Here is a 23,836-nt window from a genome sequence, read left to right on the forward strand (position 1 = left end):
AAAAAAAAAAAAAAAAAAAAAAGAGAAAGCAGGAAGAGTTTGAACGGGGGCTAGAGTGGAAGGGGTTTTGCAGTGTTTTCACTTCCCTTGTTTATGTGGTAACAATCCACCTGCCACTGAGGGCTTGGTCTGTGCTGGGTACTGTTGCATGCTCTTTTAAAATCATCACCTCTTGGTGCCTCTGACTGGCAGCCAACATCTCCATTTCACAGACAGAAGATAGAGTTGCAGGGAGAACTCACTAACGTGCCCACATCACGTAGTTATTGTGGGAGCTGGGAGTCTGGCCTGGGGCTCTCCTACTCTTTTATCTTCGTCGCTCCTTTGGTGCTTACAAAGCTGCTCCTCCGGGCTCAGCTGCATTTTCTAGGCACATGCAAGCCCTGGTTTTTAAGTGTAAAGAGTGTGTAACTAGGTAACTTTTTTTTTTTGAGACGGAGTCTCGCTCTGTCGCCCAGGCTGGAGTGCAGTGGCCGGTTCTCAGCTCACTGCAAGCTCCGCTTCCCGGGTTTACGCCATTCTCCTGCCTCAGCCTCCCGAGTAGCTGGGACCACAGGCGCCCGCCACCTCGCCCGGCTAGGTTTTTTTTTTTGTATTTTTTAGTAGAGACAGGGTTTCACGGTGTTAGCCAGGATGGTCTCGATCTCCTGACCTCGTGATCTGCCCGTCTCGGCCTCCCAAAGTGCTGGGATTACAAGCTTGAGCCACCGCGCCCGGCCAACTTTTTTTTTTTTTTTTGAGACGGACAGTCTCGCTCTGTTGCCCAGGCTGGAGTACAGTGGCGTGATCTTGGCTCACTTGCAAGCTCTGCCTCCCAGGTTCACGCCATTCTCCTACCTCAGCCTCCCAAGTAGCTGGGACTATAGGTGCCCACTGCCACGCCCAGCTAATTTTTTTTGTTTTTTTAGTAGAGGTTGGTTTTACCATGTTATCCAGAATGGTCTTGGTCTCCTGACCTCGTGATCCGCCCACCTCTGCCTCCCAAGGTGCTGGGATTACAGGTGTGAGCCACCATGCCTGGCTGGAACTTTTGTCTTTAATGTATTTGGAATCGAGGCCTACAGCATTATTTATGAAATCATTACATTGGTGCTGAGAGGTCTCTGAATCTCAGGGAACATTTGGGTCAGGCCCCTCTTGAAGGTTAGGATGCAGACAGGTTGTCATTTGCCAGGCTAATTATTACCATTGGTATGTCCCGGACCCAGATTCCTTGTTTAAGCCTGGTGTTCCTTCTCTTACCTGATTATAAGACGCACAGTGCCTGATACCGCTGTACCTGGGGCTCAGGTATGAAGCAGGGAAGGAACTACCAGGGCCCTTCATGTGCTGTAGACATGTCTTTTCCTGCTTCGCACCCCTGCTAGCAAGGTGTCGCAGATGTGAGATGGATGTGCTGGCTGTGGTTTGGTCTGGGTTAGTTCTTGATTAAGTAACAGAGTTCTCTTGTTAACTCCCCAAGTTGCATCTGGGCAGTTCCTACCTTGTTTTCAACTCTTTTGCAGGTTGTCGTTCTGCCCATTGGCCTGAGCTTTAGCTCTCTCACTTGCTCACTGTAGACTGAACTTGTGGTCTTAGAGGCCTTTTGTTTTCCATCATCAGTGTGTGATCATTTGTGATTGAGGAAAGATTAGGAGGACCAGGGCAAGAGCTGAGCTGGGCAGTTAGACAACTGGAGACTTATTGGGCCTGCACTTCTTCTCTGGGACCCTCCTCCTCATTGAACCAGGGCAGTTTCTGGTATTTTTTGTTTTGTAATTTGTACTTTAGCATAAACATCCATTTGAAGAAATGGTTTCATAGCTTAAAAAAACGGTTTCTTATAATCTTGACCTAGAGTCTGCAATATACTAATCATTATCCATAACCAGTGTAATAATCACTACCAATTATTACATGCTTATTATGTACCAGAACTTTACTCACTCACTCCTTGAATCTCACAACAATCCCCAGTTTACACATGGGGAAACAGAGTCTTAGCTAAGGAACTTTATTTACATAGCTCATGAGTGATGGAGCCCGGCTGTGGGCTTTGGATGATTGGTCTCCAAGGCTCCAAAGCTTAACACTCATGTTGTCTGGACTCCCAGAGTCAAAGCCCCGAACTGCTTTAACGTCTCGCAGTCTCATTTTTCCATTTATGCCCTGTGAAGACCACCAGACGTTGTCTGTAAAGCCATCGTTGCAGTGCTGTCAACCACAGCTCTTCCTATCAGTGCCCTCCTGGGAACTGGCATGACTCTCACACTCTCCACATGATTCTTCTTTTCTCCACTTGCTCACTCACCCTCTGTCAACCTTATACAATGCATGTCCCATCCCACTGGCCAGCTTCTGGCCCCTTAAAGATTTGCTGTATTTGCAGAGCACTTTTACATTTGTCAAGAATTATAATATTAGCTGGGCATGGTGGTACATGCCTGTAGTCCCTGCTTCTCAGGAGGCTGAGGCAGGAGGATCACTTGAGCCCAGGAGTTCAAGGCTGCAGTGAGCTGTGATCATACCACTGCACTCCAGCCTAGGGTACAGAGTGAGACCCTATCTCTGAAAAAAAAAGAAAAAGAAAAAAAACGAGTTATAATAAACCATAATTTTCCATCCTACTCAACTGGGAATGTATAGAAGTTAAGGACTGTTGTCTTTTTTTTTTTTTGAGACTGAGTCTCGCTCTGTCACCCAGGGTGGAGTGTGGTGACGTGATTTTGGCTCACTGCAACCTCTGCCTCCCAAGTTCAAGCAATTCTTCTGCCTCAGCCTCCTTGATAACTGGGATTACCAGCTGGGTAGCCACCATGCCTGGCTAATTTTTTGTATTTTTAGTAGAGATGGGGTGTCACCATGTTGGACAGGCTGGTCAGGGTGTCACCAAAGTGCTGGGATTACAGGTGAGAGCCACTGCACCCACCCATTTTTTTTTTTTTTTTTTTTTTTGGGGGGGGTTTTTCTCTTGTTGCCCAGGCTGGAGTGTAATGGCACCATCTCGGCTCACCGCAACCTCTGCCTCTCAGGTTCAAGCGATTCTCCTGCCTCAGCCTCCCAAGTAGCTGGAATTACAGGCATGCGCCACCACGCCTGACTAGTTTTGTATTTTTAGTAGAGACAGGGTTTCTCCATGTTGGTCAGGCTGATCTCAAACTCCTGACCTCAGGTGATCCACCCGCCTTGGCCTCCCCAAGTGCTGGGATTACAGACGTGAACCACCGCCCCCAGACTGGACTATTATCTTTCTTAACTCATTAGACCTTGTGCGAATTTTTTTTTTTTTTCAGAAGAAGAATAGTGCTGCATTTCAAATAGATTCCTAAAGAATAATTTAGGCCAGGCGCGGTGGCTCAAGCCTATAATCCCAGCACTTTGGGAGGCCGAGACGGGCGGATCACGAGGTCAGGAGATCGAGACCATCCTGGCTAACACGGTGAAACCCCGTCTCTACTAAAAAATACAAAAAACTAGACGGGCGAGGTGGTGGGCGCCTATAGTCCCAGCTACTCGGAAGGCTGAGGCAGGAGAATGCCGTAAACCCGGGAGGCGGAGCTTGCAGTGAACTGCGATCCGGCCACTGCACTCCAGCCTGGGCGACAGAGCGAGACTCCATCTCAAAGAAAAAAAAAAAAAAGAATAATTTAAAATGCGTTTTAATTACAAAACGTGAATTGTATCTGAAGGTGTCCTGGCTGTAATGTCTATCCGTGGGATGATGGACAGTGTGGATCCCTTACTCTGGTGGCCTTCGTCAGTCTTCCTCCTTCACCACTTCCCATGTCCCTGTTTGGGCCAATGATGGCCAAAGATGGCGAGCTTCAGCCACAGCAAGGAGGTTCCTACTGGGGTGCAGATGGCTGCTCCCCCGCAGGCATCTCTGGACTGCATGAGCCTCCTGTTTTCCTTGATCCGATGCTTAAGAGGATGAAGACAGTAAAGTGTCCAAGTGATGAGTCGTGATAAACAGTTACTTCATTTAGAATGCTAAGTCACGAATCACCATTCCGCAGGGCCTTGCTGTGAAGGCAAAGGGTGGGCAGAAGGGAGTTTCTGTTCTGTAGTCATGTGTGTCTGCCTTCCCTGCAGGCCAACCCCAGTGCTGATCTCTACTACACTTCCTTCAGTGACCCCCTCTACCTGACCATGTTCAAGATGCTGCGCGACACTCTGTACTACATGAAGGGTAAGGACAGTTTGCCCGTGTGTTTGTGAGTACAGCAAGACTGACTCCCAGGCCATTGTCACATGCTAGTGGTTGCAGACTGGTACTCACTTTCTGCTGGGGCCACTTAAAAACACATATGAGCAATGTGGTTATGTTACTGGAATTTTGGGAAAAAAGCAAATTTAAAAAATCTATCCATGATCCTACAACCCTGGTACTCAGTGACGGCTCCTTTGCTGAGTTTATTTCCTAAGGTGTTTTTCTAAAATGTGCATGTTATATTGTCCTAAGCACACTAAGCACAGATACAGTTTTACATACCATTTAGATATTTTAGAAAATAAAAAAAGAGGCCGGGCGTGGTGGCTTACACCTGTAATCCCAACACTTTGGGAGGCTAAGATGGGCGGATCACTGAGGTCAGGAGTTCGAAACCAGCCTTGCCAAACAGGGTGAAACCCTGTCTCTACTAAAAATAACAAAAAAAGTTAGCCAGGTGCGGTGGCATGCACCTGTAATCCCAGCTACACAGGAGGCTGAGGCAGGAGGATTGCTTGAACTCGGGAGGTGGAGGTTGCAGTGAGCCCAGATCATGCCATTGCACTCTAGCCTGTGTGACAGAGTGAGACTCCATCTCAAAAAAATTTAAAAAAAGAAAATAAAGCACTTGTAATACATGTAATCTCTTAACACAGAGATACTAGCTTTTTTTTTTTTTTTTTTTTTATAGACAGTGTCTTGCTCTGTCACCCAGGCTGGAGTGCATTAGCATGATCTGGGGTCACTGCAACTTCTGCCTCCTGGGCTCAAGCTGTTCTCTCATGCCTTAGCCTCCCAAATAGCTGAGATTACAGGTGTGTGCCACCATGTCTGCCTAATTTTTGTATTTTTAGTAGAGATGGGGTTTCACCAGGTTGGCCAGGCTGGTCTTGAACTCCTGGCTTCAAATGATCCACCCCCCTCCTTGGTCTCCCAAAGTGCTGGGATTACAGGTGTTAGCCACCGCACCCAACCGGAGACAATAGCTTAATAGTTAACATGCACACACAACAAGTTAGCATTTTCTTCTAGTCCCTCTTTCATGATTTTTTCTTTCCCAGAAGTAAGGAAACAATCTTTTATGCATTTTACAAAATGTTTTTCCTATGCTCTCCCCCACACTGTTGAGTGTTCTTTGTAAGCATAAGTTTTGATGAGCACGTAATATTTTATCAGGAAGATATACCAAAATTTAGTAACCACTTTCCTAATCTGATTCTGAACATTCCTCGGAAGCTGAGTCATCTGGGACCACAGCAAGGGTTGAGACTCCCTAAGAAGGGGCATCAGGGATTGCCCCTGCCCTCCCCACCACTCATGCTGTGTGTCGCTGGCTGCCTTGGCTGGGCCGACTTGTGTGCATCATCGTGGCTCTCCTGAATTTTCCACGCCCTGGGGATGAGAGTTTTGAAAAGTCTCTCAAACTCAGGGTGAGTGCTCTGAAGATCCAGATAATTCTCTTCTCAAGGCTGCAACCAGTTTTTCCCCTTCTCTGACAACCCTTTTTCTTTTTTTTTTCTTTTTTGAGATGGAGTCTGGCTGTGTTGCCCAGGCTGGTGTGCAGTGGCGCCATCTCGGCTCACTGCAAACTCCGCCTCCCGGGTTCACGCCATTCTCCTGCCTCAGCCTCCCGAGTAGCTGGGACTCCAGGCACCCACCACTATGCCTGGCTAATTTTTTGTGTTTTTAGTAGAGACGGGGTTTCACCATGTTAGCCAGGATGGTCTCGATCTCCTGACTTTGTGATCTGTCCACCTCGGCCTCCCAAAGTGCTGGGATTACAGGTGTGAGCCACCACACCCGGCCCTGACAACCTTTTTCTTAAAAGAAAAAAAAAATCACAGAAGTATCTCATATTGTCAGTGGAAGTAGTTCCAGGAACGATACTTCCCAATTTATATGTTTCATGTATTCAAGTTTTAGTACATTGACTGCTTAAAACAAAGCATGGCTGTAACGTCCCTGGGAAATTATCATTTCCTCTGATTGCCAGGTTGTGTGCATGTGGAGGACAGCTGTGCACTTCCTATCCAACTTCTTTCCAGTGGGCATTCTTGGACCCACAGTGGCCAGTAGCAAATGCTACTTTTCTGGGGTTTTTGTTAAAAGGGGAAGACTGTAGCTGCTGCCAGCATTACCTGTGTTCTACTGTAGTTTTGTTCCTAGCTGTGATGCCACACTCTTTTCCTGCAGACCTCTCAACCTCTTTTGTAAAGGAGATCCATGATTTTGTGCTGGAGCAGTTCAACACAAGCCAGGGGGAGCTCCAGAAGATTCTACATGACGCAGACCGGATCCACAATGAGCTGAGCCCCCTCAAATTGCGCTGCCAGGCTAATGCTGCTTGTGTGGACCTCATGGTGTGGGCCGTGAAGGACGAGCAGGGTGAGACAGACTGCCTTGCCTCTCATGTGAGCTCCAGGCATGCCCCAGAGGCTTTCTTCCCACAGGTTTCCCCAAACGACTTCTAGAATGCTTGGCTCTATTACTAGCAGGGGCAGTTGCAGTAGACCTCCTGGGCACATGCAGAGTGAAGCATCAGCCCCTGCTGTGCTCTGTACATCTGGTGTCCTGTCCTGCATGGAGGGCACTGGACCTGGGAGGATGGGGATGCCCGTGGCCTCAGGGCCCGTGTGTGCTCTCTGCTGCATCTCGCTGGTTCTTTAGGTTTTTCTGTGGTGACATGGAAGCTCAGTGCCTTCAGGTGAAGTGTTTTTCTAGGGGAGGAGTAAAATGGGAAGTTTTCCGGTGGAATGGACATCGCGGGGACGAGGGGGCTTAGGGCCAGCGGAGGAGAGAGAGAGTCACACACTGTGTGACCTCTCAGTATGAATAAGCCCCGCCTAAAGTATGTTGCTGGGATTTTATTAAATTCTATGCTTACTTGGTGGATAAGTGTGTTAGAAAGACTGGCCTGTGCTGATCACTCATCTCCTCTTCTGGTTTTGAATTAAGGTGCAGAAAACCTTTGCATCAAGCTATCTGAGAAGCTGCAGTCCAAGACGTCCAGCAAAGTCATTATCGCTCACTTGCCTCTGCTGATCTGCTGTCTGCAGGTCAGTCTCCCTGAACCCAGAGAGGCTCAAATCCCATCTGTAGGACTTCCCTCTGGTCACGCTGTTGCTGTTCAGGCTATGTTGGGCACACCAGCAGTGGAGACGATGCGGATTCTGTCTTTAGAAGCATTAACCAGTGCCTGCTGTGCACAGTTCATCACTAAGTGTGGGCTGCCCCCTACAGGATGCCAGGGCTTTCTGCAAGTGGCATCTGGGTGCAGCTGGCTTCAGTTCTCATTTGTTGTGAGGCTGTTGGGCCGTTCCCAAGGTCTGTTAGGGAAGGACTGTTGACATGTGCCATGGGGCCACGCAAGGGGACGTCCTCTGACACCCACAGTGCTAGCTCTGCTCTGCCGAGACTCTTACCTTGTCACAATCCCACTAACTCCACACCTGCCATTGTTTAAAAATTCTATCTTGCCCCTTTCTTCTTTTTTTTTTTTTTTTTTCTGAGATGGAGTCTTGCTCTGTCGCCCGGGCTGGAGTGCAGTGGCCGGATCTCAGCTCACTGCAAGCTCTGCCTCCCGGGTTTATGCCATTCTCCTGCCTTAGCCTCCGAGTAGCTGGGACTACAGGTGCCCGCCACCTCTCCCGGCTAGTTTTTTGTATTTTTTAGTAGAGATGGGGTTTCACCGTGTTAGCCAGGATGGTCTCGATCTCCTGACCTTGTGATCCACCCGTCTCGGCCTCCCAAAGTGCTGGGACTACAGGCTTGAGCCACCGCGCCCGGCTGCCCCTTTCTTCTTTAGTTTGCTTCCTAAAGAGATGAGCACACTTTAACAATCTATATCTTGTGACCAGGTACGGCGGCGCACGCCTGTAATCCCAATACTTTGGGAGGCAGAGGTAGGAGGGCCGCTTAAGCCCAAGACCAGCCTGGGCAACGTAGTGAGACCCCATCTTTACAAAAAATTTAAAAAATTAGAATGTTAGGGATGATGGTGTGTGCCTACAGTCCCAACTACTCAGGAGGCTGAGGTGGGAGCATTGCTTAAGCCCAGTAAGTCAAGGCTGCAATGAGCTGTGATCGTGCCACTGCACTCCAGCCTAGGTGACAGAGCAAGACCCCATCTCAAAATCAAAACAAAAAAACAGTAGTTGATGTCCCCGATAGGTGGAGGAGAACCAGCACCATCCCTTCCCTGTCTTTTTATGTCCTGGGCAGGTGGCCTGTGGGAGCTCTGACCTTGGAAGTTTTGGGTCAAACTTGGGTACTGAAGGATTGAGCATCTCCCTGCTCAGGGCCTACTCAGATGGTCCCACACCAGAGGACATGTGACAGGTTGATGGTGTGTTGCAGGGTTTGGGCCGCCTGTGCGAGAGGTTCCCGGTGGTGGTACACTCTGTGACACCGTCCTTGCGAGACTTCCTGGTCATCCCGTCTCCAGTTCTGGTGAAGCTCTACAAGTACCACAGTCAGTACCACACAGGTAATAACAGACCGTGTGCCCTTCAGGCCCTGAGAAAGGGACTGTGTGAGCCCCACACAGGTTTCATGACTGTACCTGGGCACATTCCTTCGCCACACCTTTCCTTCTGTCTTTCCCTCTGCGTCCCCTCGAAGCTCCAGGCCTTTCCTCCCTGGTCTTCTCTCATCCTGTATTCACGTTACCACCAAAAGCCCCTTCAAGTCCTGTTTTCTTTTTCGACATCTCTCACTGTGGAAGTCTGAAATGCAAATCCTATGTGCCCCAAACACTTGGCCAGGGGCCCAGTCCCTGCTACCCGTGCGAGAATGGATTATGATGTTTCCACGTATGATGAAACAATAATTAGCGTTAATTAATTAAACACCTACTGTGTGCTAGTGACTCTGATGTAGTATCACCCTGTTACCCACAGTCTCATGAAAGTGGCCATTTTTTTTTTTTTTTTTCTGAGACAGAATCTTGCTCAGTCGCCCAGGCTGGAGTGCACTGGCGCGATCTCGGCTCCCTGCAACCTCTGCCTCCCAGGTTCACACCATTCTTCTGCCTCAGCCTCCCGAGTAGCTGGGACTACAGGCGCCTGCCACCACGCCCAGCTAATTTTTTGTGTATTTTTAGTAGAGACTGGGTTTCACCATGTTAGCCAGGATGGTCTCGATCTCCTAACCTCGTGATCCACTTGCCTCAGCCTCCCAAAGTGCTGGGATTACAGGCGTGAGCCACTGCGCCCAGACTATGTATACATTTTTTCTTTTTTTTAACAGAGTCTCTCACTGTTGCCTGGGGTGGAAATGCAGTGGCGCGATCTCAGCTCACTGCAACCTCTGCCTCAGCAATTCTCCTGTCTCAGCTGCTCTTTTTTTTTTTTTTTTTTTTTTGAGACGGAGTCTTGCTGTGTCTCCTGGGCTGGAGTGCAGTGGCCGGATCTCAGCTCACTGCAAGCTCCGCCTCTCGGGTTTTACGCCATTCTCCTGCCTCAGCCTCCGGAGTAGCTGGGACTACAGGCGCCCGCCACCTCGCCCGGCTAGTTTTTTGTATTTTTAGTAGAGACGGGGTTTCACCGTGTTAGCCAGGATGGTCTCGATCTCCTGACCTCATGATCCGCCCGTCTCGGCCTCCCAAAGTGCTGGGATTACAGGCTTGAGCCACCGCGCCCGGCCTAGCTGTTTTTATCTATCCCTTCAGATGAAGACTTAAACTCAGAGCAGTTTAAAGATTTAACCAGGCACGATGGTGCTCATCTGTAGTCCTAGCTACTCGGGAGGCTGAAGCTGTAGGATGCCTTGAGCCCAGGAGGTTGAGGATGCAGTGAGCTGTGATAGCGCTGCTGCACTCCAGCCGGGGTGACAGAGCAAGACCCTATCTCAAAAACAAACAAACAAAAAACAAGACTTTCCTGGACCTCATAGTGGGGAAGATTCTCTCAGGCTCTAAGGTCCCTGCTCTCCCAAGCGTCCCCGACCCTTCCAGGCTTTGTCCACGTTAGTGAGATAACTCCAAGCCCTGGGCCATGCCTCACTTGCCCTCAGGGGTGCCTTTGGTGGTTGGTCATCAGTACTTTTGAACAGTTTATTGAGAAATTGCTGGTTTTCTATATTTATCACTTTGTAACCTGAGTATTCTTCCTTTTGATTTAAACATATTATTTCCTGTTGGTCTTAGACTCTTCTGTTTCACAGAAATATTTGGGTCAGATGTTTTTAGAGTGATCATTTTGCTTTTATAAATAATCAGCATATCATCTTGGTTTTTGAATTACAAAGAAGGTGCTGGTAAATGATAGGTTTAACCAGCTATATATTTGAATTTTTTACTTTCAGTTGCTGGCAATGATATAAAAATCAGTGTGACCAATGAACATTCCGAGTCAACCCTGAACGTCATGTCGGGTAAGAAGAGCCAGCCCTCCATGTACGAGCAGCTCCGAGACATCGCTATTGACAACATCTGCAGGTGAGAAGCCGGGCAAGTGGCGAGTAGACAGCAGTGCTCCAGACAGCGGGTTATTACAAAATAAGAGACATTTATACTTTTTTTTTTTTTGAGATTGAGTCTCTCCCTGTTGCCCAGACTAGAATACAGTGGCACAATCTCGGCTCACTGCTACCTCTGCCTCCTAGGTTCAAGCGATTTTCCTGTCTCAGCCTCCCCTGAATAGCTGGGGTTACAGGCATCCACCACCACGCACAGCTAATTTTTGTGTTTTTAGTAGAGATGGGAGTTCACCATGTTGGCCAGGCTGGTCTCGAACTCCTGACCTCAGGTAATCCACCTGCCTTGGTCTCCCAAAGTGCTGGGATTACAGGTGTGAGCCACCGCACCCAGACCATTTATACATTTTTTTTTTTGATACAGAGTCTCGCACTGTTCCTGGGGTGGGAATGCAGTGGCGTGATCTCAGCTCACTGCAACCTCTGCTGCAGCAATTCTGCTGCCTCAGCCTCCCAAGTAGCTGGGATTACAGGTGCACACCACCATGCCTGGCTAATTTTTTGTATTTTTAGTAGAGACAGGATTTAACTATGTTGGCCAGACTGGTCTCGAACTCGTGACCTCGTGATCTGCCTGCCTCAGCCTCCCAAAGTGCTGGGATTACAGGCATAAGCCACACCTGGCTGCATTTATACTTTTTTAAAGCTTGTTTCTGATTTTTTTTTTTTTTTTGAGACGGAGTCTCGCTCTGTCGCCCAGGCTGGAGTGCAGTGGCCGGATCTAAGCTCACTGCAAGCTCTGCCTCCCAGGTTCATGCCATTCTCCCGCCTCAGCCTACCCAGTAGCTGGGACTATAGGCGCCCGCCACCTCGCCCGGCTAGTGTTTTGTATTTTTCAGTAGAGATGGGGTTTCACTGTGTTACCCAGGATGGTCTTGATCTCCTGAGCTCGTGATCCGCCTGTCTCGGCCTCCCAAAGTGCTGGGATTACAGGCTTGAGCCACCGCGCCCGGCGTTTCTGATTATTTTAAGCCTACACTTGATCTGTAAAGAGGAATTGTTTCATATTTTACTTCTTTTCTTTTCCTGATCATAAACATAATAAGAGGCCTGGCGCAATGGCTCACACCTGTAATCCCAGCTACTTGGGAGGCCGAGGCAGGTGGATCATGAGGTCAGGAGTTCAAGACCAGCCTGGCCAATATGGTGAAACCCCGTCTCTACTAAAAATACAAAAAATTAGCCGGACATGGTGGTGCATGCCTGTAATTCCAGCTGCTTGGGAGCCTGAAGCAGGACAATCTCTTGAACCCGGGAGGCAGAGTGAGCTGAAATCATGCCATTGCACTCCAGCCTGGACAGCAAGAGTGAAACTCTGTCCCAAAAAATGTAATAAGAAGTTCTTCCTTTTAAAAAAAAAAAAAAAAAAAAAAATTTGTATTTTTGTGTGTGTGTGTTTTTTTTGTAGAGATGGGGTTTCACCATGTTAGCCAGGATGGTCTCAATCTCTTGACCTCGTGATCTGCCCGCCTCTGCCTCCCAAAGTGCTGAGATTACAGGCATGAGCCACCGCACTTGGCTAAGAAATTCTTACTAGAGAAAATTTGTAATGTATAGAAAAGTAAAAAGACAAGGATTACCCATTAGCTCACCATCAAGAGTAACGTATCATCATATTTTCTTTACCTTGTTTTCTGTGGAATATTTAATATAAATGTGAAGTTTTTAAATATGATCAGGTACCCCTTGCTGCCCACACTCCTGCACTGTGGACTCTTGTTCTTCCAACTTGGGAGCCAAATACAGTCTGATTCCATGCAAATGCCTCTTTGCCTGGATTCTGGTTCCTTGCCCTTGAAGCTAAATCAGGATGGCAGCTTGTCTGTCAGACTCAAACTGTTCTCTAAACTCTGGCCCAGGAGCCAAACAGATGTGGAGAGCTAGTATATCTTACAAGATTTTATATTTTTAGGGGCTTTAAATTTTTCCCCTTTTCGCTATAGCATAAATGTTTCTCCTTACCATGAAAACCTTAGTATATAATTGTGATGCTTCCTCTGCTATCTTGGGACCATTTGTCTTTTCAATCAGTCTCTGTGACCTTAAGGAACAGTACAAGGGATTGAAATTGGAATTAGGGTGGGCATGATATTCCAAAGGAAAGTGTTCTGGGCAAAATAATGAAATTATTGTTTCTGACTGAGATATTTATCAAGTGGGCAAAATCTGGAGTAATTCTTTGAATTCATTCTGTGTTATGACCTCCAATTTTGCGGGAAGAAAATTTGAGCAGTTCTTTAAACTTTGTAGGCCTAAGGAAGGAAAAATTAAAAAACAAAAAACCTATCTTGTTTTGATGCCTCAATGCCACATGGGTTTTCTTGCTCCTCAGGTGCCTGAAGGCTGGATTGACGGTGGACCCAGTGATCGTGGAGGCATTCTTGGCCAGCCTGTCCAACCGGCTCTACATCTCTCAGGAGAGCGACAAGTACGCCCCCATTCCTGTCTCTCAGAAACAACCCATTGTTCTCAGCAGGCTTGTGTGGGGCACCTGGCATTGTGCGTATGGATGCGTCTGTCCTTATCTCCTTGCCTCAGAGCATAGGCATGCATCAGGGTTGTCACAAGATTTAAGGTGAAGTCCACCTTGGAACGTACTTCCTGGACCACTGTGTGGAAGTCGAGAAAGCTCTTTGTCATCCAGCCTAGTACCTGGGGCTTGCCTTTCTGCTGGTGGTTAAAATCCTGGACTGTCAGTTTCAAATGAACACTTCATCAAGATTGTTAGGAAATTAAGGTCTAGATCGTAGTCTCTGGGTACTGTTTCACTACTGCATGCTGGAGTTTGCTAGGGCGCTTCTTCTTCCTTCTGTAGGGACGCTCACTTGATTCCCGACCACACAATCCGAGCCTTGGGACACATCGCAGTGGCCTTGAGGGACACCCCGAAGGTCATGGAACCCATTCTGCAGATCCTGCAGCAGAAATTCTGCCAACCACCCTCCCCTCTTGATGTGCTGATTATTGACCAGCTGGGCTGCCTGGTTATCACCGGAAATGTAAGAGAGGCCAGAGCCAGGACACCACTAACCCTGTTACATTACAAGCTACATTGAACTCTTGACTGTAAGGGATGTGCAAATACAGATTAAATATACCTTGCAGATGAGCTGAATGCTGACAACTGTTTTAACACTGAGTAGTAAGAATAGTGTAAAGTGCCGTGAGTGCTGGGGAAAAAGAGGTTTAATTTCTTGTCAGTGTATTATAACAGAATATTTGAATCTAAGCCAAGTTCCTTTTAGCTTTTAATTTGAGGTTTGATTAAAGCTTTAGAAATGGATGATCTTTGGGCTGTTGTGCCCCATGATTCCAGAGCTTTCTCTCTGGGTGATGACAGGAGGGGCCTCATGAGGGCATCCTGCATGGTGACAGTGCCCCTCGCTCTCTCCCAGCAATACATCTATCAGGAAGTGTGGAACCTCTTCCAGCAGATCAGTGTGAAGGCCAGCTCCGTTGTATACTCAGCCACCAAAGATTACAAGGACCACGGCTACAGGTAACTGGACTTCATTGTCACTTTTTTATCATGACAGTATTTAACTTTGAAAATGTGAGGTCTGTGAATTTGTCTCTTAAATAAACTCTTCTTACAAGAACACTATATGCTACAGATCAATGCACACATAAGGGGGGAAATGAAAACCCAATGTGCCCCCCCCGCAGAGGTGACCATCCAGCATCTTAGTGCATGAGATCTCAACTCCTGCCTCTCCTTCTGATCGGGCCCATGCTGCACATGCAGCTAACCTGCTTATTTATGGGGCAGCACATCAGCCACACCATGAATGATCCTGCACAGGTTGCCTTTAGAGGTTGCGGAGCGTCCCATCCTGTAGCAGAACCGAAATTTAACCAGCCAGTCTCTAGTTTGGATGTTAGGTTGTCTTCCAGTTTTCCCACTAATAAATGCAACATTGACAGCCTAACAGCTATATATCTCTGAGCATCTTTGATGCTTTCTGTGGGTTAGATTCAGAGAAGTAGGATTTTGGGTCCAAGGAAGTAGGTGTTAAATGTCTTTGAACATTTGATACTTGTATAAAGTCTGACCAGTTTTCCCTGACAGACTGAGAGATGCTTCTTGGCTATTCCTTACCTTCCTCTAGGAATGCCTTAAGGACAGGGACATGTTCATCCATGTTTGGAAGAGAGGGAAGGGGAGAGGTGAAGTCAGATGAGGACAGGAGGCTGGGGAGGGAAGAAGAGAGCCCTTTTGCAGGCGTTACTCTTCTTGACCTCCAGGCTCCTCCCTTCTGACTGTGAGATTCTCTCCATGTCAGTTTAGTGGGTGGGAGTGCAGCTGTGGAGCCATGCCATGTGGCTACATGACTTCAGAAAATGCTGAACCTCTCTGTGCCTCAGTTTCCTCATCTGCCAAATGAGAACCTGCCTGCAGTTGGGAATGAGACTGCATACATTAAAGTTCTCAATCAATAGAGCTGTCTCTCACATCGATACTACTTCATTGCCTTCTTACTGCCACCGTCATGAGCCCAGGCTACTAGAACAGCCTGAAGACTGGATTGGGGATGGGGTCAGGCTCTCCTTTCCTTCTTCCTCTGTCCCATTCTCTGCCGTGGAACCTGCACTCAGGCTAACACGTTGCTTCCTTGTGCCTGTGTGACTGCTGGGCCCTTTCTCCAGGGGCCTCCCCAGCTGCCTCCCCGGTTGCCTTTGCTCCCACGCCTCCTAGGTGTTCTGCCACGCCTTACCGTGAGTCTGTAACACCTGCCAGTCTTCATCTTTCCATTTCTTCAGTTCTGGCTTGGCTTGCCTCTCCTTCCATAAAGCCTTTTCTCATATTGCCACCAAAAATGATTTGTCCTCTTCCTCACCAGCAGAAGCATTTACTGCCCTTTGTTTGCCCTTGACCTACCAGGTATTACCTAACTACAGTGCCTTTTGTTGTGGCTGCTGTTGCTCTGGGATTTCTTAGTGGGGCAGACGACATGCTCAGTGCTTCACATGGTGTTTCACTCTTCCCATGATCCTATGAAGAGGAATTATTATCCTTGTTTTACTTAGGAAGAAATTGAGGCTCAAAGACTTAAGAGACTTACCCAGGGTCGTGCCGCTTGGACATGACAGTCTGGCAGTCTCCAGGGCCACAGAAGCCTGGTTGGTTTCGATGGTTCAGGTTTTTGGCCAAAGGGGCAATGTCAGCTTCACATCCGGCGTTTACATGGGGCCAGCCAGGATCCTGAGGCAGGACCCTGGAACACTTCCTGAGCATTCGATGTGAAAAAATGCTGACATCAGCTCCAAGGTGGAGGCAGCGTTAGGGAGAAGCTGGTCATGAAGTGAAAGTTCTGTGGGTGGTAAATGATGCATTAAGGGTCTTGGTGATTTGTAGGGGGAAAGCAGGATCCAACCTGGAATGCCTGGGCATGGACCCTTTCGTTTTCAGCCCTGAGGGAAGTGTCCTGAGACCCTCACAGGTCCCCAATGTTGCAGATGCCTGGAACTTAGTCTCCTGGAGGTCCTTACTATCTCAGGAGAAAGGGTTACAGTCATTTCTGCAGCAGTTGAGTTTCTTTTACGGGCTGTTTTTCACAAAGATGACGTGTTCTTCTCCACTTGAGATTCCTTTGGGAGGAGTATGGTAAGGCAGGCTGGGTCTGGCCCGCTCAGCTCGCCTCACCCCTGCAGTGCCGTCCCTTGGGGATGGTTGAGGGCCTGGCAGTGGCTGTTATTTTACTCCTTCTTCTTCAGGCATTGCTCCCTGGCAGTGATTAATGCCCTGGCCAACATCGCGGCCAACATCCAAGATGAGCACCTGGTGGATGAGCTGCTTATGAACCTGCTGGAGTTGTTTGTGCAGCTGGGGCTGGAGGGGAAGCGAGCCAGCGAGAGGGCAAGCGAGAAGGGCCCTGCCCTGAAGGTAGGAAGGAGGATGGCTATGCCTTCCCCATCAGTGTCCCATCCCTGCTAGCCAAGGCTTAGTCTCCAGGCACCATCTTGGTTGGAATATGGCACTTTCTTTGTTGAGTGATTTAAATGTGCCTGGTAGAATGCAAGTAAGAAGGGGTGGGGTTCTTTCTCAAGGATGCTGGCAGGGATCGGGGAGAGGGCAGCTTCCTCACTGAGTTATATCCAGCTCATGGTAGCTGCCTTCCCCGTCCCGGGGTGGTGACATGACAACAGTCTAGCCTCAGCTCCCCATGGGCCCCTCTCTCTCTCCTTGCCTTCTTCATGAAGCCCGGGTGGTAGCTGGGCCTAGGAGGACTTTAAGGGCCCATCATCAGAACACAGTGGCAACATGAGAAGGGCCAGAGTTCACCTAATCTCAGGCCACCCAAGGAAGACAGGTCCACTGAGACAAACAAATGTCCTGTCTTGAATGCCCAAATACATTTGTGGTGGGGCCGAGGCAGGTGAGGCCTCTTCTTCCATAACTCCCCAGTAGCATGTCACGTGGGCATTAGGAATAATGCTTAAAATGTTGAGGAAATTGAATATTTGAACAAAAGATGTTTAGTGAACCAGTGTTATTTTTGTGTAGAGGGTGTCTTTTTGGCTAGTTGTTAGGAGAGTATATTTGAATAAAGAGCATGAGAATTTTTATTTTTGACGCAAGTTTTGTTTTTGTATTTTTTTATTGGCTGGGGTTGGGTCGTATAGTTTAAACTAATTTTGGTTGGCTAAACATTTGGTTTTTTTAAATGGGGTGGGTATGTAAAAGAAAGTGGAGAGAAAAGGGAAGAGGATGTTTGTAATGAGCTAGAAAGCAGTTTTGTTTTTTTTTTTAATGAGGAAAGGAATGTGAGTTGGTATTGGTAACGCTTGGTACTGAGGCGTGTTTAGGCATTTAATAAAGGCAAAAAGAAAAAGAAGAAAAAGTGTGGGGTACTATAAATTAAAAAATAAAAGATTGATCAGATTATTTAAAGAAAAACCCCATTATAGCCCACAACCATATCTCTGCTTCCACCCTGTTTTGTCATTTCCTCTCCCTTCCCTCCCCTTCCCCCAGACAGCTATTGTTTACCTACTCTGTGCCAGCTATTGTCCTAGGTCAGGGGTCAGCCCACTTTTTCTGTAAAGGGCCATAGTATAAATATTTTACACTTTGCAGGCCATACAGCCTCTTCTGTAATTGCTCAACTCAACTCTTCTATAGTCACCTGTTTGTGAATGAACAGGTGTGACTGTGCTTCTGTAAAATTGTATTTGCAGGAACAGGCATTGGGTTGGATTTGGTCCATGAGCCATAGTTTACCAACCCTTGCTCTAGATGAGGGTGTTACAGAAGTGAACGAGACAGACAGGGTCCTCTCTGCCTGTGGGGCTTAGTGGGAGAGTGAAACAGGGCAGTGTAGTAAGGGGCACTTTAGATTGGGCTGGTTGAGAAGGCCTCTCTGAAGAGTGACATCTGAGATGACAGTTGCATGGAGGAGTCCCCCTGTGAAAGTCTCAGCCAAGAGGGAGTGGCTGGTGCAAGCAGAGATCCTAAGACTCTTGTCCCTAATTTGGCCTTGCTATGCCGGGCCCTCTGACAGTGATGTGGCTGAATAACTTCCCAAGTCTCCCAGCAGGGTACACAGCTCGGACCACCTCAGTGCACAGGAGAGAAGCGTGTCCTGCATGTCTAGCGGGACCTTAGGCATCAGGATAAGAGAAGGGTGCTGATGATACAAGGTGGTGCTGCACACCTGAGAAAGCAGAGGCTGTAACCTGTCTGAGGGGTGTTTTAGGAGCCTGCTGTCCCCTGGAAATTGGACCTCAGTGCCTCACCTTGTGGAGGACAAGGAGCTGTAATTATAAATTAAACTAAGATCTGTGGGTTGTTCTCCATCATCACGCAGCCCTTAGGCTATCAGTTTCCCAGAGGGGACCAGGCAAGGCCACCCTTGTGGCCCCCAGCCCAGGGAAACCAGCTTGGCATTCTTTGTAAATTTTCAAAAAAATTTTTGTGGGTACATAGTAGGTGTATATATTTACAGCTTGGCATTCTGTCCCCACCACTGAAGTGCTGTGTGGCCTTGGCAAGCTACTGAGACCTCCCATGAATCTCCCCCAAAAGTTAGTGCATGTGAAGCACTCAGCACGTGCCTGGCTGCGGCGGATGCTCAGGGTCTTCAGCTGCTGTCGTTATTATAGATTAAGAGCATAAATCAAGTTGGCTTAGGCCAGTGCTTATAGAATTTTTACTAATCACTATATACTGAAGATTAGCTACATTTGTGTGTCTAGCCAGGGAGTCTTATCTTTTATTGTTAAGTAACCCCCCAAATTTCCCTAACTTGGAAAGAATGTATATTTATTTTAGAAAAGATACAGAAGCCTATAAATAGTAAAGTAAAAAGCATTTATTCCTTGACTCAGATGACATAATCATTACTAACACTTTGACAGATTTCTTCCTAGCTTTTTTATGCGTATGTATTTATTACATAATTGGGATTGAATCATAGCATAGTTTTAAATCTTGATTTTTTTTTTCATTTGGCATGTGCTGTGGGCTCTTTCCATGGTGACTAAATGCTTTTCAGAAAGTTGTATTTTAAATAGCTGTGTCATATCTAATTATACAGAAGTGCCATGATTTATGTAATCATTTATGTAACCATGGTTTATTTTTCACGTTTGTTTTCATTTTTTGCTGTTAAAATTATGCTGGATGAGCATCTCTATGCCTCTCTCTGCATACCTCTCATCATTTCTCTTAGATTAAGACATTCCAGGCCGGGCGCGGTGGCTCAAGCCTGTAATCCCAGCACTTTGGGAGGCCGAGACGGGCGGATCACGAGGTCAGGAGATCGAGACCATCCTGGTCTACACGGTGAAACCCTGTCTCTACTAAAAATACAAAAAACTAGCCGGGCGAGGTGGCGGGCGCCTGTAGTCCCAGCTACTTCGGAGGCTGAGGCAGGAGAATGGCGTAAACCCGGGAGGCGGAGCTTGCAGTGAGCTGAGATCCGGCCACTGCACTCCAGCCGGGCAACAGAGCAAGACTCCGTCTCAAAAAAAAAAAAAAAAGACATTCCAGGTTTACATAACACTATGTTGAATCTTGTGTTTTTTTTTTTTTTTAAATAAAAGAAATACATACTCTTTAATGACAACAACTCTGTTCTTTTCTAGGCTTCTAGCAGCGCAGGGAACTTGGGAGTACTCATTCCTGTAATAGCTGTGGTGAGTATTCATTAATTGAATGATGAAACTGCAGATACTGTGTTCATGCTTTGAATCTTGCCTGGTGACACACAATAAATTCCTTAGAAAGGTGCAGTGTTGAGGCCCCTGTGCCTCTAGATGTGACTGCTTCAGCCATCACCAGCTCTTCCGTGACAGCCCTGTAGGTGTGTCCACCATGACACACTCTTCACTCCCTTTCTCCATGCCCTGCCCGAACCCCCTCAACCAATTGACAAGGACACTTGCTTTGGTTCCCTGCTGTGTGGCTCCTAGGTCCTAAATCTGACTCCACTTTCATCCTGTGTCTCATGCCCTCGTGACTGATGGTGGGCCAGCTCCCTGCTTCCATCCCTTCCTTAGATCCTTCCTGCAAGTGCAGGCCTGGAAGTCTCTTGTTGGTGCTCAGGCCTCGGAGCTGTGGCCCCAGTCTCCTTCAAGGGGCGTTGTTGGCATGGCGGGCACAGTCCCTGCCTCCTGTGCGGCGCCATCATGTTGGAGAGCCTGTTTCCATCTTGTCCTGTCCCAGCCTGGGTCTGCTTCTTCCCAGATGACTTGTAGAAGTTGTTTTTCCCTTTCTTTGTCACTCCTAGCTGCAAGTCCTAAGCCCAACACTTATGTTCCAGTATTTATTTTCATTCCATATTCTCTCCCTTCCATTTAATCGACCTTCTAGGACATCCCTTGTGTCTGCCTTACAGTGCCTTCCCCCCTCCTCACCCCCTAGTAGTTCAAGTCTTGAGCACTTACATGTGTCCCCTTCAACTTGTACACCAGAGGGTTGGGCCTAGTGGCAGAACTAGGGCAGCCTAGGGACGTGGAGGTCAGGCAGACAGGTGGCATTGCAGGCACAGAGAGGCACTTCTCCTGGTCTCAGTGAAGTGGTTCTGCTCACACCATCTGAGTGTTCATCATTATTCCCAGCCTGGGGACTTCTAGGTGTCCAGTTTTGGCTGGCCGAGGTAGATGAAAAATAGTAACTGACTGGTCTGCCATTATTTATCTTTAGTAGTAAAATGTTACATGTCGCATGCTATTTATTTGTTTTTATTTTTTATTATATTGTATTTTATTTTTTATTTTTGAGACAGATTCTCACAATGTCACCCAGGCTGGAATGCAGTGGTGCGACCTCGGCTAACTGCAATCTCCACCTCCTGGGTTCAAGCAATTGCCATGCCTTAGTCTCCCGAGTAGCTGGGACTACAGGCACGCCCCACCACACATGGCTAATTTTTGTATTTTTAGTAGAGACGGTGTTTCACCGTGTTGGCCAGGCTGGTCTTGAACTCCTGGCCTCAAGTGATCCACCCACCTTGGCCTCCCAAAGTACTGGACACTTGCTTTGGTTCCCTGCTGTGTGGCTCCTAGGTGTGAGCTGCCATGCCCGGCCTGCCATGGTATTTTTCGTGGACGCCCCCATTGGTTGATTTTTTTTTTTTTTTTTTTTGAGACAGGGTCTCACTCTGGCATCTAGATCAGAGAGTGCAGTGGTACAATATCAGCTCACTGCAGCCTGGACCTCTGGAACTCAAGCAGTCTTTCCACCTCAGCCTTCCAAGTAGCTAGGACTACGGGTGCACATCACCATTTTCAGCTACTCTTTCTATTTTTTTGTAGAGATGGGGTTTTCCATGTCACCCAGGCTGGTCTCAAACTTCTGAGCTCAAATGATCTGCCCACTTCAGCCTCCCATAGTGCTGGGATTACAGGTGTGAACCACCATGCCTGGCCCCATTGGTTGATTTTTCAAAACAGAAATTTTCCCACTGTATAGTTAATGTTGACTAGTGTATGCTTGTGTGTTTAAAGTGCTGTTGTAGGGCCGGGCGCGGTGGCTCAAGCCTGTAATCCCAGCACTTTGGGAGGCCGAGACGGGCGGATCACGAGGTCAGGAGATCGAGACCATCCAGGCTAACAGGGTGAAACCCCGTCTCTACTAAAAAAATACAAAAAACTAGCCGGGCGAGGTGGCGGGCGCCTGTAGTCCCAGCTACTCCGGAGGCTGAGGCAGGAGAATGGCGTAAACCCGGGAGGCGGAGCTTGCAGTGAGCTGAGATCTGGCCACTGCACTCCACCCGGGGCGACAGAGCGAGACCCCGTCCCAAAAAAAAAAAAAAAAAAAAAAATAAAGTGCTGTTGTATGTGGGCCTTTTGTCTGACCTGGAAGGAAAAGTAAGGGGCATGAAGCTCAAGGCACTCTTTGGCAGCAGGCTCTGCAGGAGGGCAAGTTTCAGGCAGACAGGGAGGATGCTTGGGGCAGCACTAAAATCAGTGAGTTCCAGGATCTTTGACCTTCAGAGTTTGATGACCTGTATTCTTGTGAGCTTTCAAATATGTTGAGCAGTTGTCATTTAGAGCTTAATATATGCATAGTGGAAATCTGTCAGGCACTTTGTACTTTAGGGAAACAATGAGTAGTGAGGTTGGTTGAAATTACACAAATTTGAGGGTCACAGGGTTTCAAGTTGGACTCCTAGTCCTGCATGTGAGACTGTGTGTGAGCCTGTGCCTCTCCAGGCTGCTGGGGTGGGTGGTACAGGCAGAACTGTTATCTGTGGTAGTTTAGCACATGCTCACTTAAATACTCCCCTGATGTGACCTTTTACATGAGTAGAATAAGTGTATTTTTAGTGAAAGTTAATGGTTATATTATGGAGGAGGAAACAAATATTTGATTTTATTGCTCAACAAAGAGCACAGAGATCATGGGTTCTTGCATTTACTTTATGGTTACCCCTTGAACCCTCTGGAATAAACTAATTTCCGGAGGTGGTTTGTTGTTGTTGTTGTTTGTATGTTTTTGTTTTTTGTTTATTTGTGTTTTGTGAGGCAGTGTCTCACTCTGTCACCCAGGCTAGAGTGCAGTGGCGCGATCTTGGCTCACTGCAGTCTCCATCTCCTGAGTTCAAGCGATTATCCTGCCTCAGCCTTCCAAGCAGCTGGAATTACAGGTGTGCGCCACCATGCATGGCTAGTTTTTGTATTTTTAGTAGAAATTGGTTTTTGCCGTGTTCACCAGGCTGGTCTCAAACTCCTGGTTTCCAGTGATCTACCCGCCTCAGCCTCCCAAAGTGCTGGGATTACAGATGTGAGCCACCATGCCTGGCCTACTTATTTTACTTTTTAAAGAAAGATATACTCTATTTTGGACCTTTGATGGCACAGTGTCTCAGATTACTCTGTTGAATGGAAGTACCAGTGGATTTGGGGCAGGAAGCCTGGGTTTTGGCCCTGATGCAGCTGTTCTCAGTGACTTTGAGGGAGTTGCTCAGAAGCTGCGTCTTACAATCTCTGAGGCTCCTTCCTGGCTAGGTTTGGTGATCTTTGTATTGCAACTTTGTGAATAATATTTCTTCAGAGATGTCATTGATTAAATTACTTCAGTTGTTATTTAGCTTGTTAAACGTTTTGAATGGTATCTAATGCTTAGAGACCTAGTTGTTCCACAGTCATATAATAGTGATTTAATAAGATGCACCTCCTTCTGGAAAAACATTCATGTATTTCGCTGAGAGCAAGTTTACTTGTGTCACTGGTCATTTTTGTGGCCCTGGAAAGGTTACTTATTTTCTCAGTGCCTGCAAAACCAGGTGTGTGTGGATTAACATGTTTTAGGTCACAGAGAACCTTTTTGAAAACTGTGCACTCTCTGTCCGTGGAAATCTGTATTATTCTCAAGATTTTACACGTAACTTCAGGAAGTTAAATGGAAGCAATCTACCCAAGGCTCCCCAGTTAGGAAGGCCTGGCTTACGTACTCTCTTAGATTGAGAGTAACATTACACCCTTTCCTAGTTCTTGCTAAATGCCAAACAGTGATCTAAATGCTTTCCAGGCCAGGCATGGTGGCTCACACCTGTAATCCCAACACTTTGGGAGGCCGAGGTGGGCAGATCACCTGAGGTCAGGAGTTCAAGACCAGCCTGTCCAATATGGTGAAACCCCGTCTCTGCTAAAAATATAAAAATTAGCCAGGCGTGGTGGCGCATGCCTGTAGTCCCAGCTACTCAGGAGGCTCAGGCTGGAGAATTG

The 23,836-nt window shown here is 47.5% G+C and overlaps 1 protein-coding gene across 6 annotated transcripts in view; it reads left to right on the forward strand.

Annotated features, from left to right (window-relative positions):
- PI4KA (phosphatidylinositol 4-kinase alpha) overlaps window positions 1–23,836 on the forward strand; it is a 151,996-nt gene that overhangs the window by 44,467 nt on the left and 83,693 nt on the right. For all 6 annotated transcript variants that reach the window (XR_002727873.2, XR_002727874.2, XR_003307106.2 and 3 more), the window contains exons 10-19: window positions 4,072–4,168; window positions 6,383–6,574; window positions 7,145–7,245; window positions 8,546–8,675; window positions 10,493–10,625; window positions 12,996–13,091; window positions 13,479–13,662; window positions 14,059–14,162; window positions 16,379–16,547; window positions 19,751–19,801. Coding sequence is in view for 1 of the 6 variants with exons in the window: in XM_023197967.3 (XP_023053735.1) it covers window positions 4,072–4,168; window positions 6,383–6,574; window positions 7,145–7,245; window positions 8,546–8,675; window positions 10,493–10,625; window positions 12,996–13,091; window positions 13,479–13,662; window positions 14,059–14,162; window positions 16,379–16,547; window positions 19,751–19,801 (1,257 nt within the window). In the remaining 5 variants the exon portion in view is untranslated. The remainder of the gene's footprint in view (window positions 1–4,071; window positions 4,169–6,382; window positions 6,575–7,144; window positions 7,246–8,545; window positions 8,676–10,492; window positions 10,626–12,995; window positions 13,092–13,478; window positions 13,663–14,058; window positions 14,163–16,378; window positions 16,548–19,750; window positions 19,802–23,836) is intronic.

The sequence above is a fragment of the Piliocolobus tephrosceles genome, chromosome 19 (genome assembly GCF_002776525.5).
Source record: "Piliocolobus tephrosceles isolate RC106 chromosome 19, ASM277652v3, whole genome shotgun sequence".
Taxonomy (NCBI): domain Eukaryota; kingdom Metazoa; phylum Chordata; class Mammalia; order Primates; family Cercopithecidae; genus Piliocolobus; species Piliocolobus tephrosceles.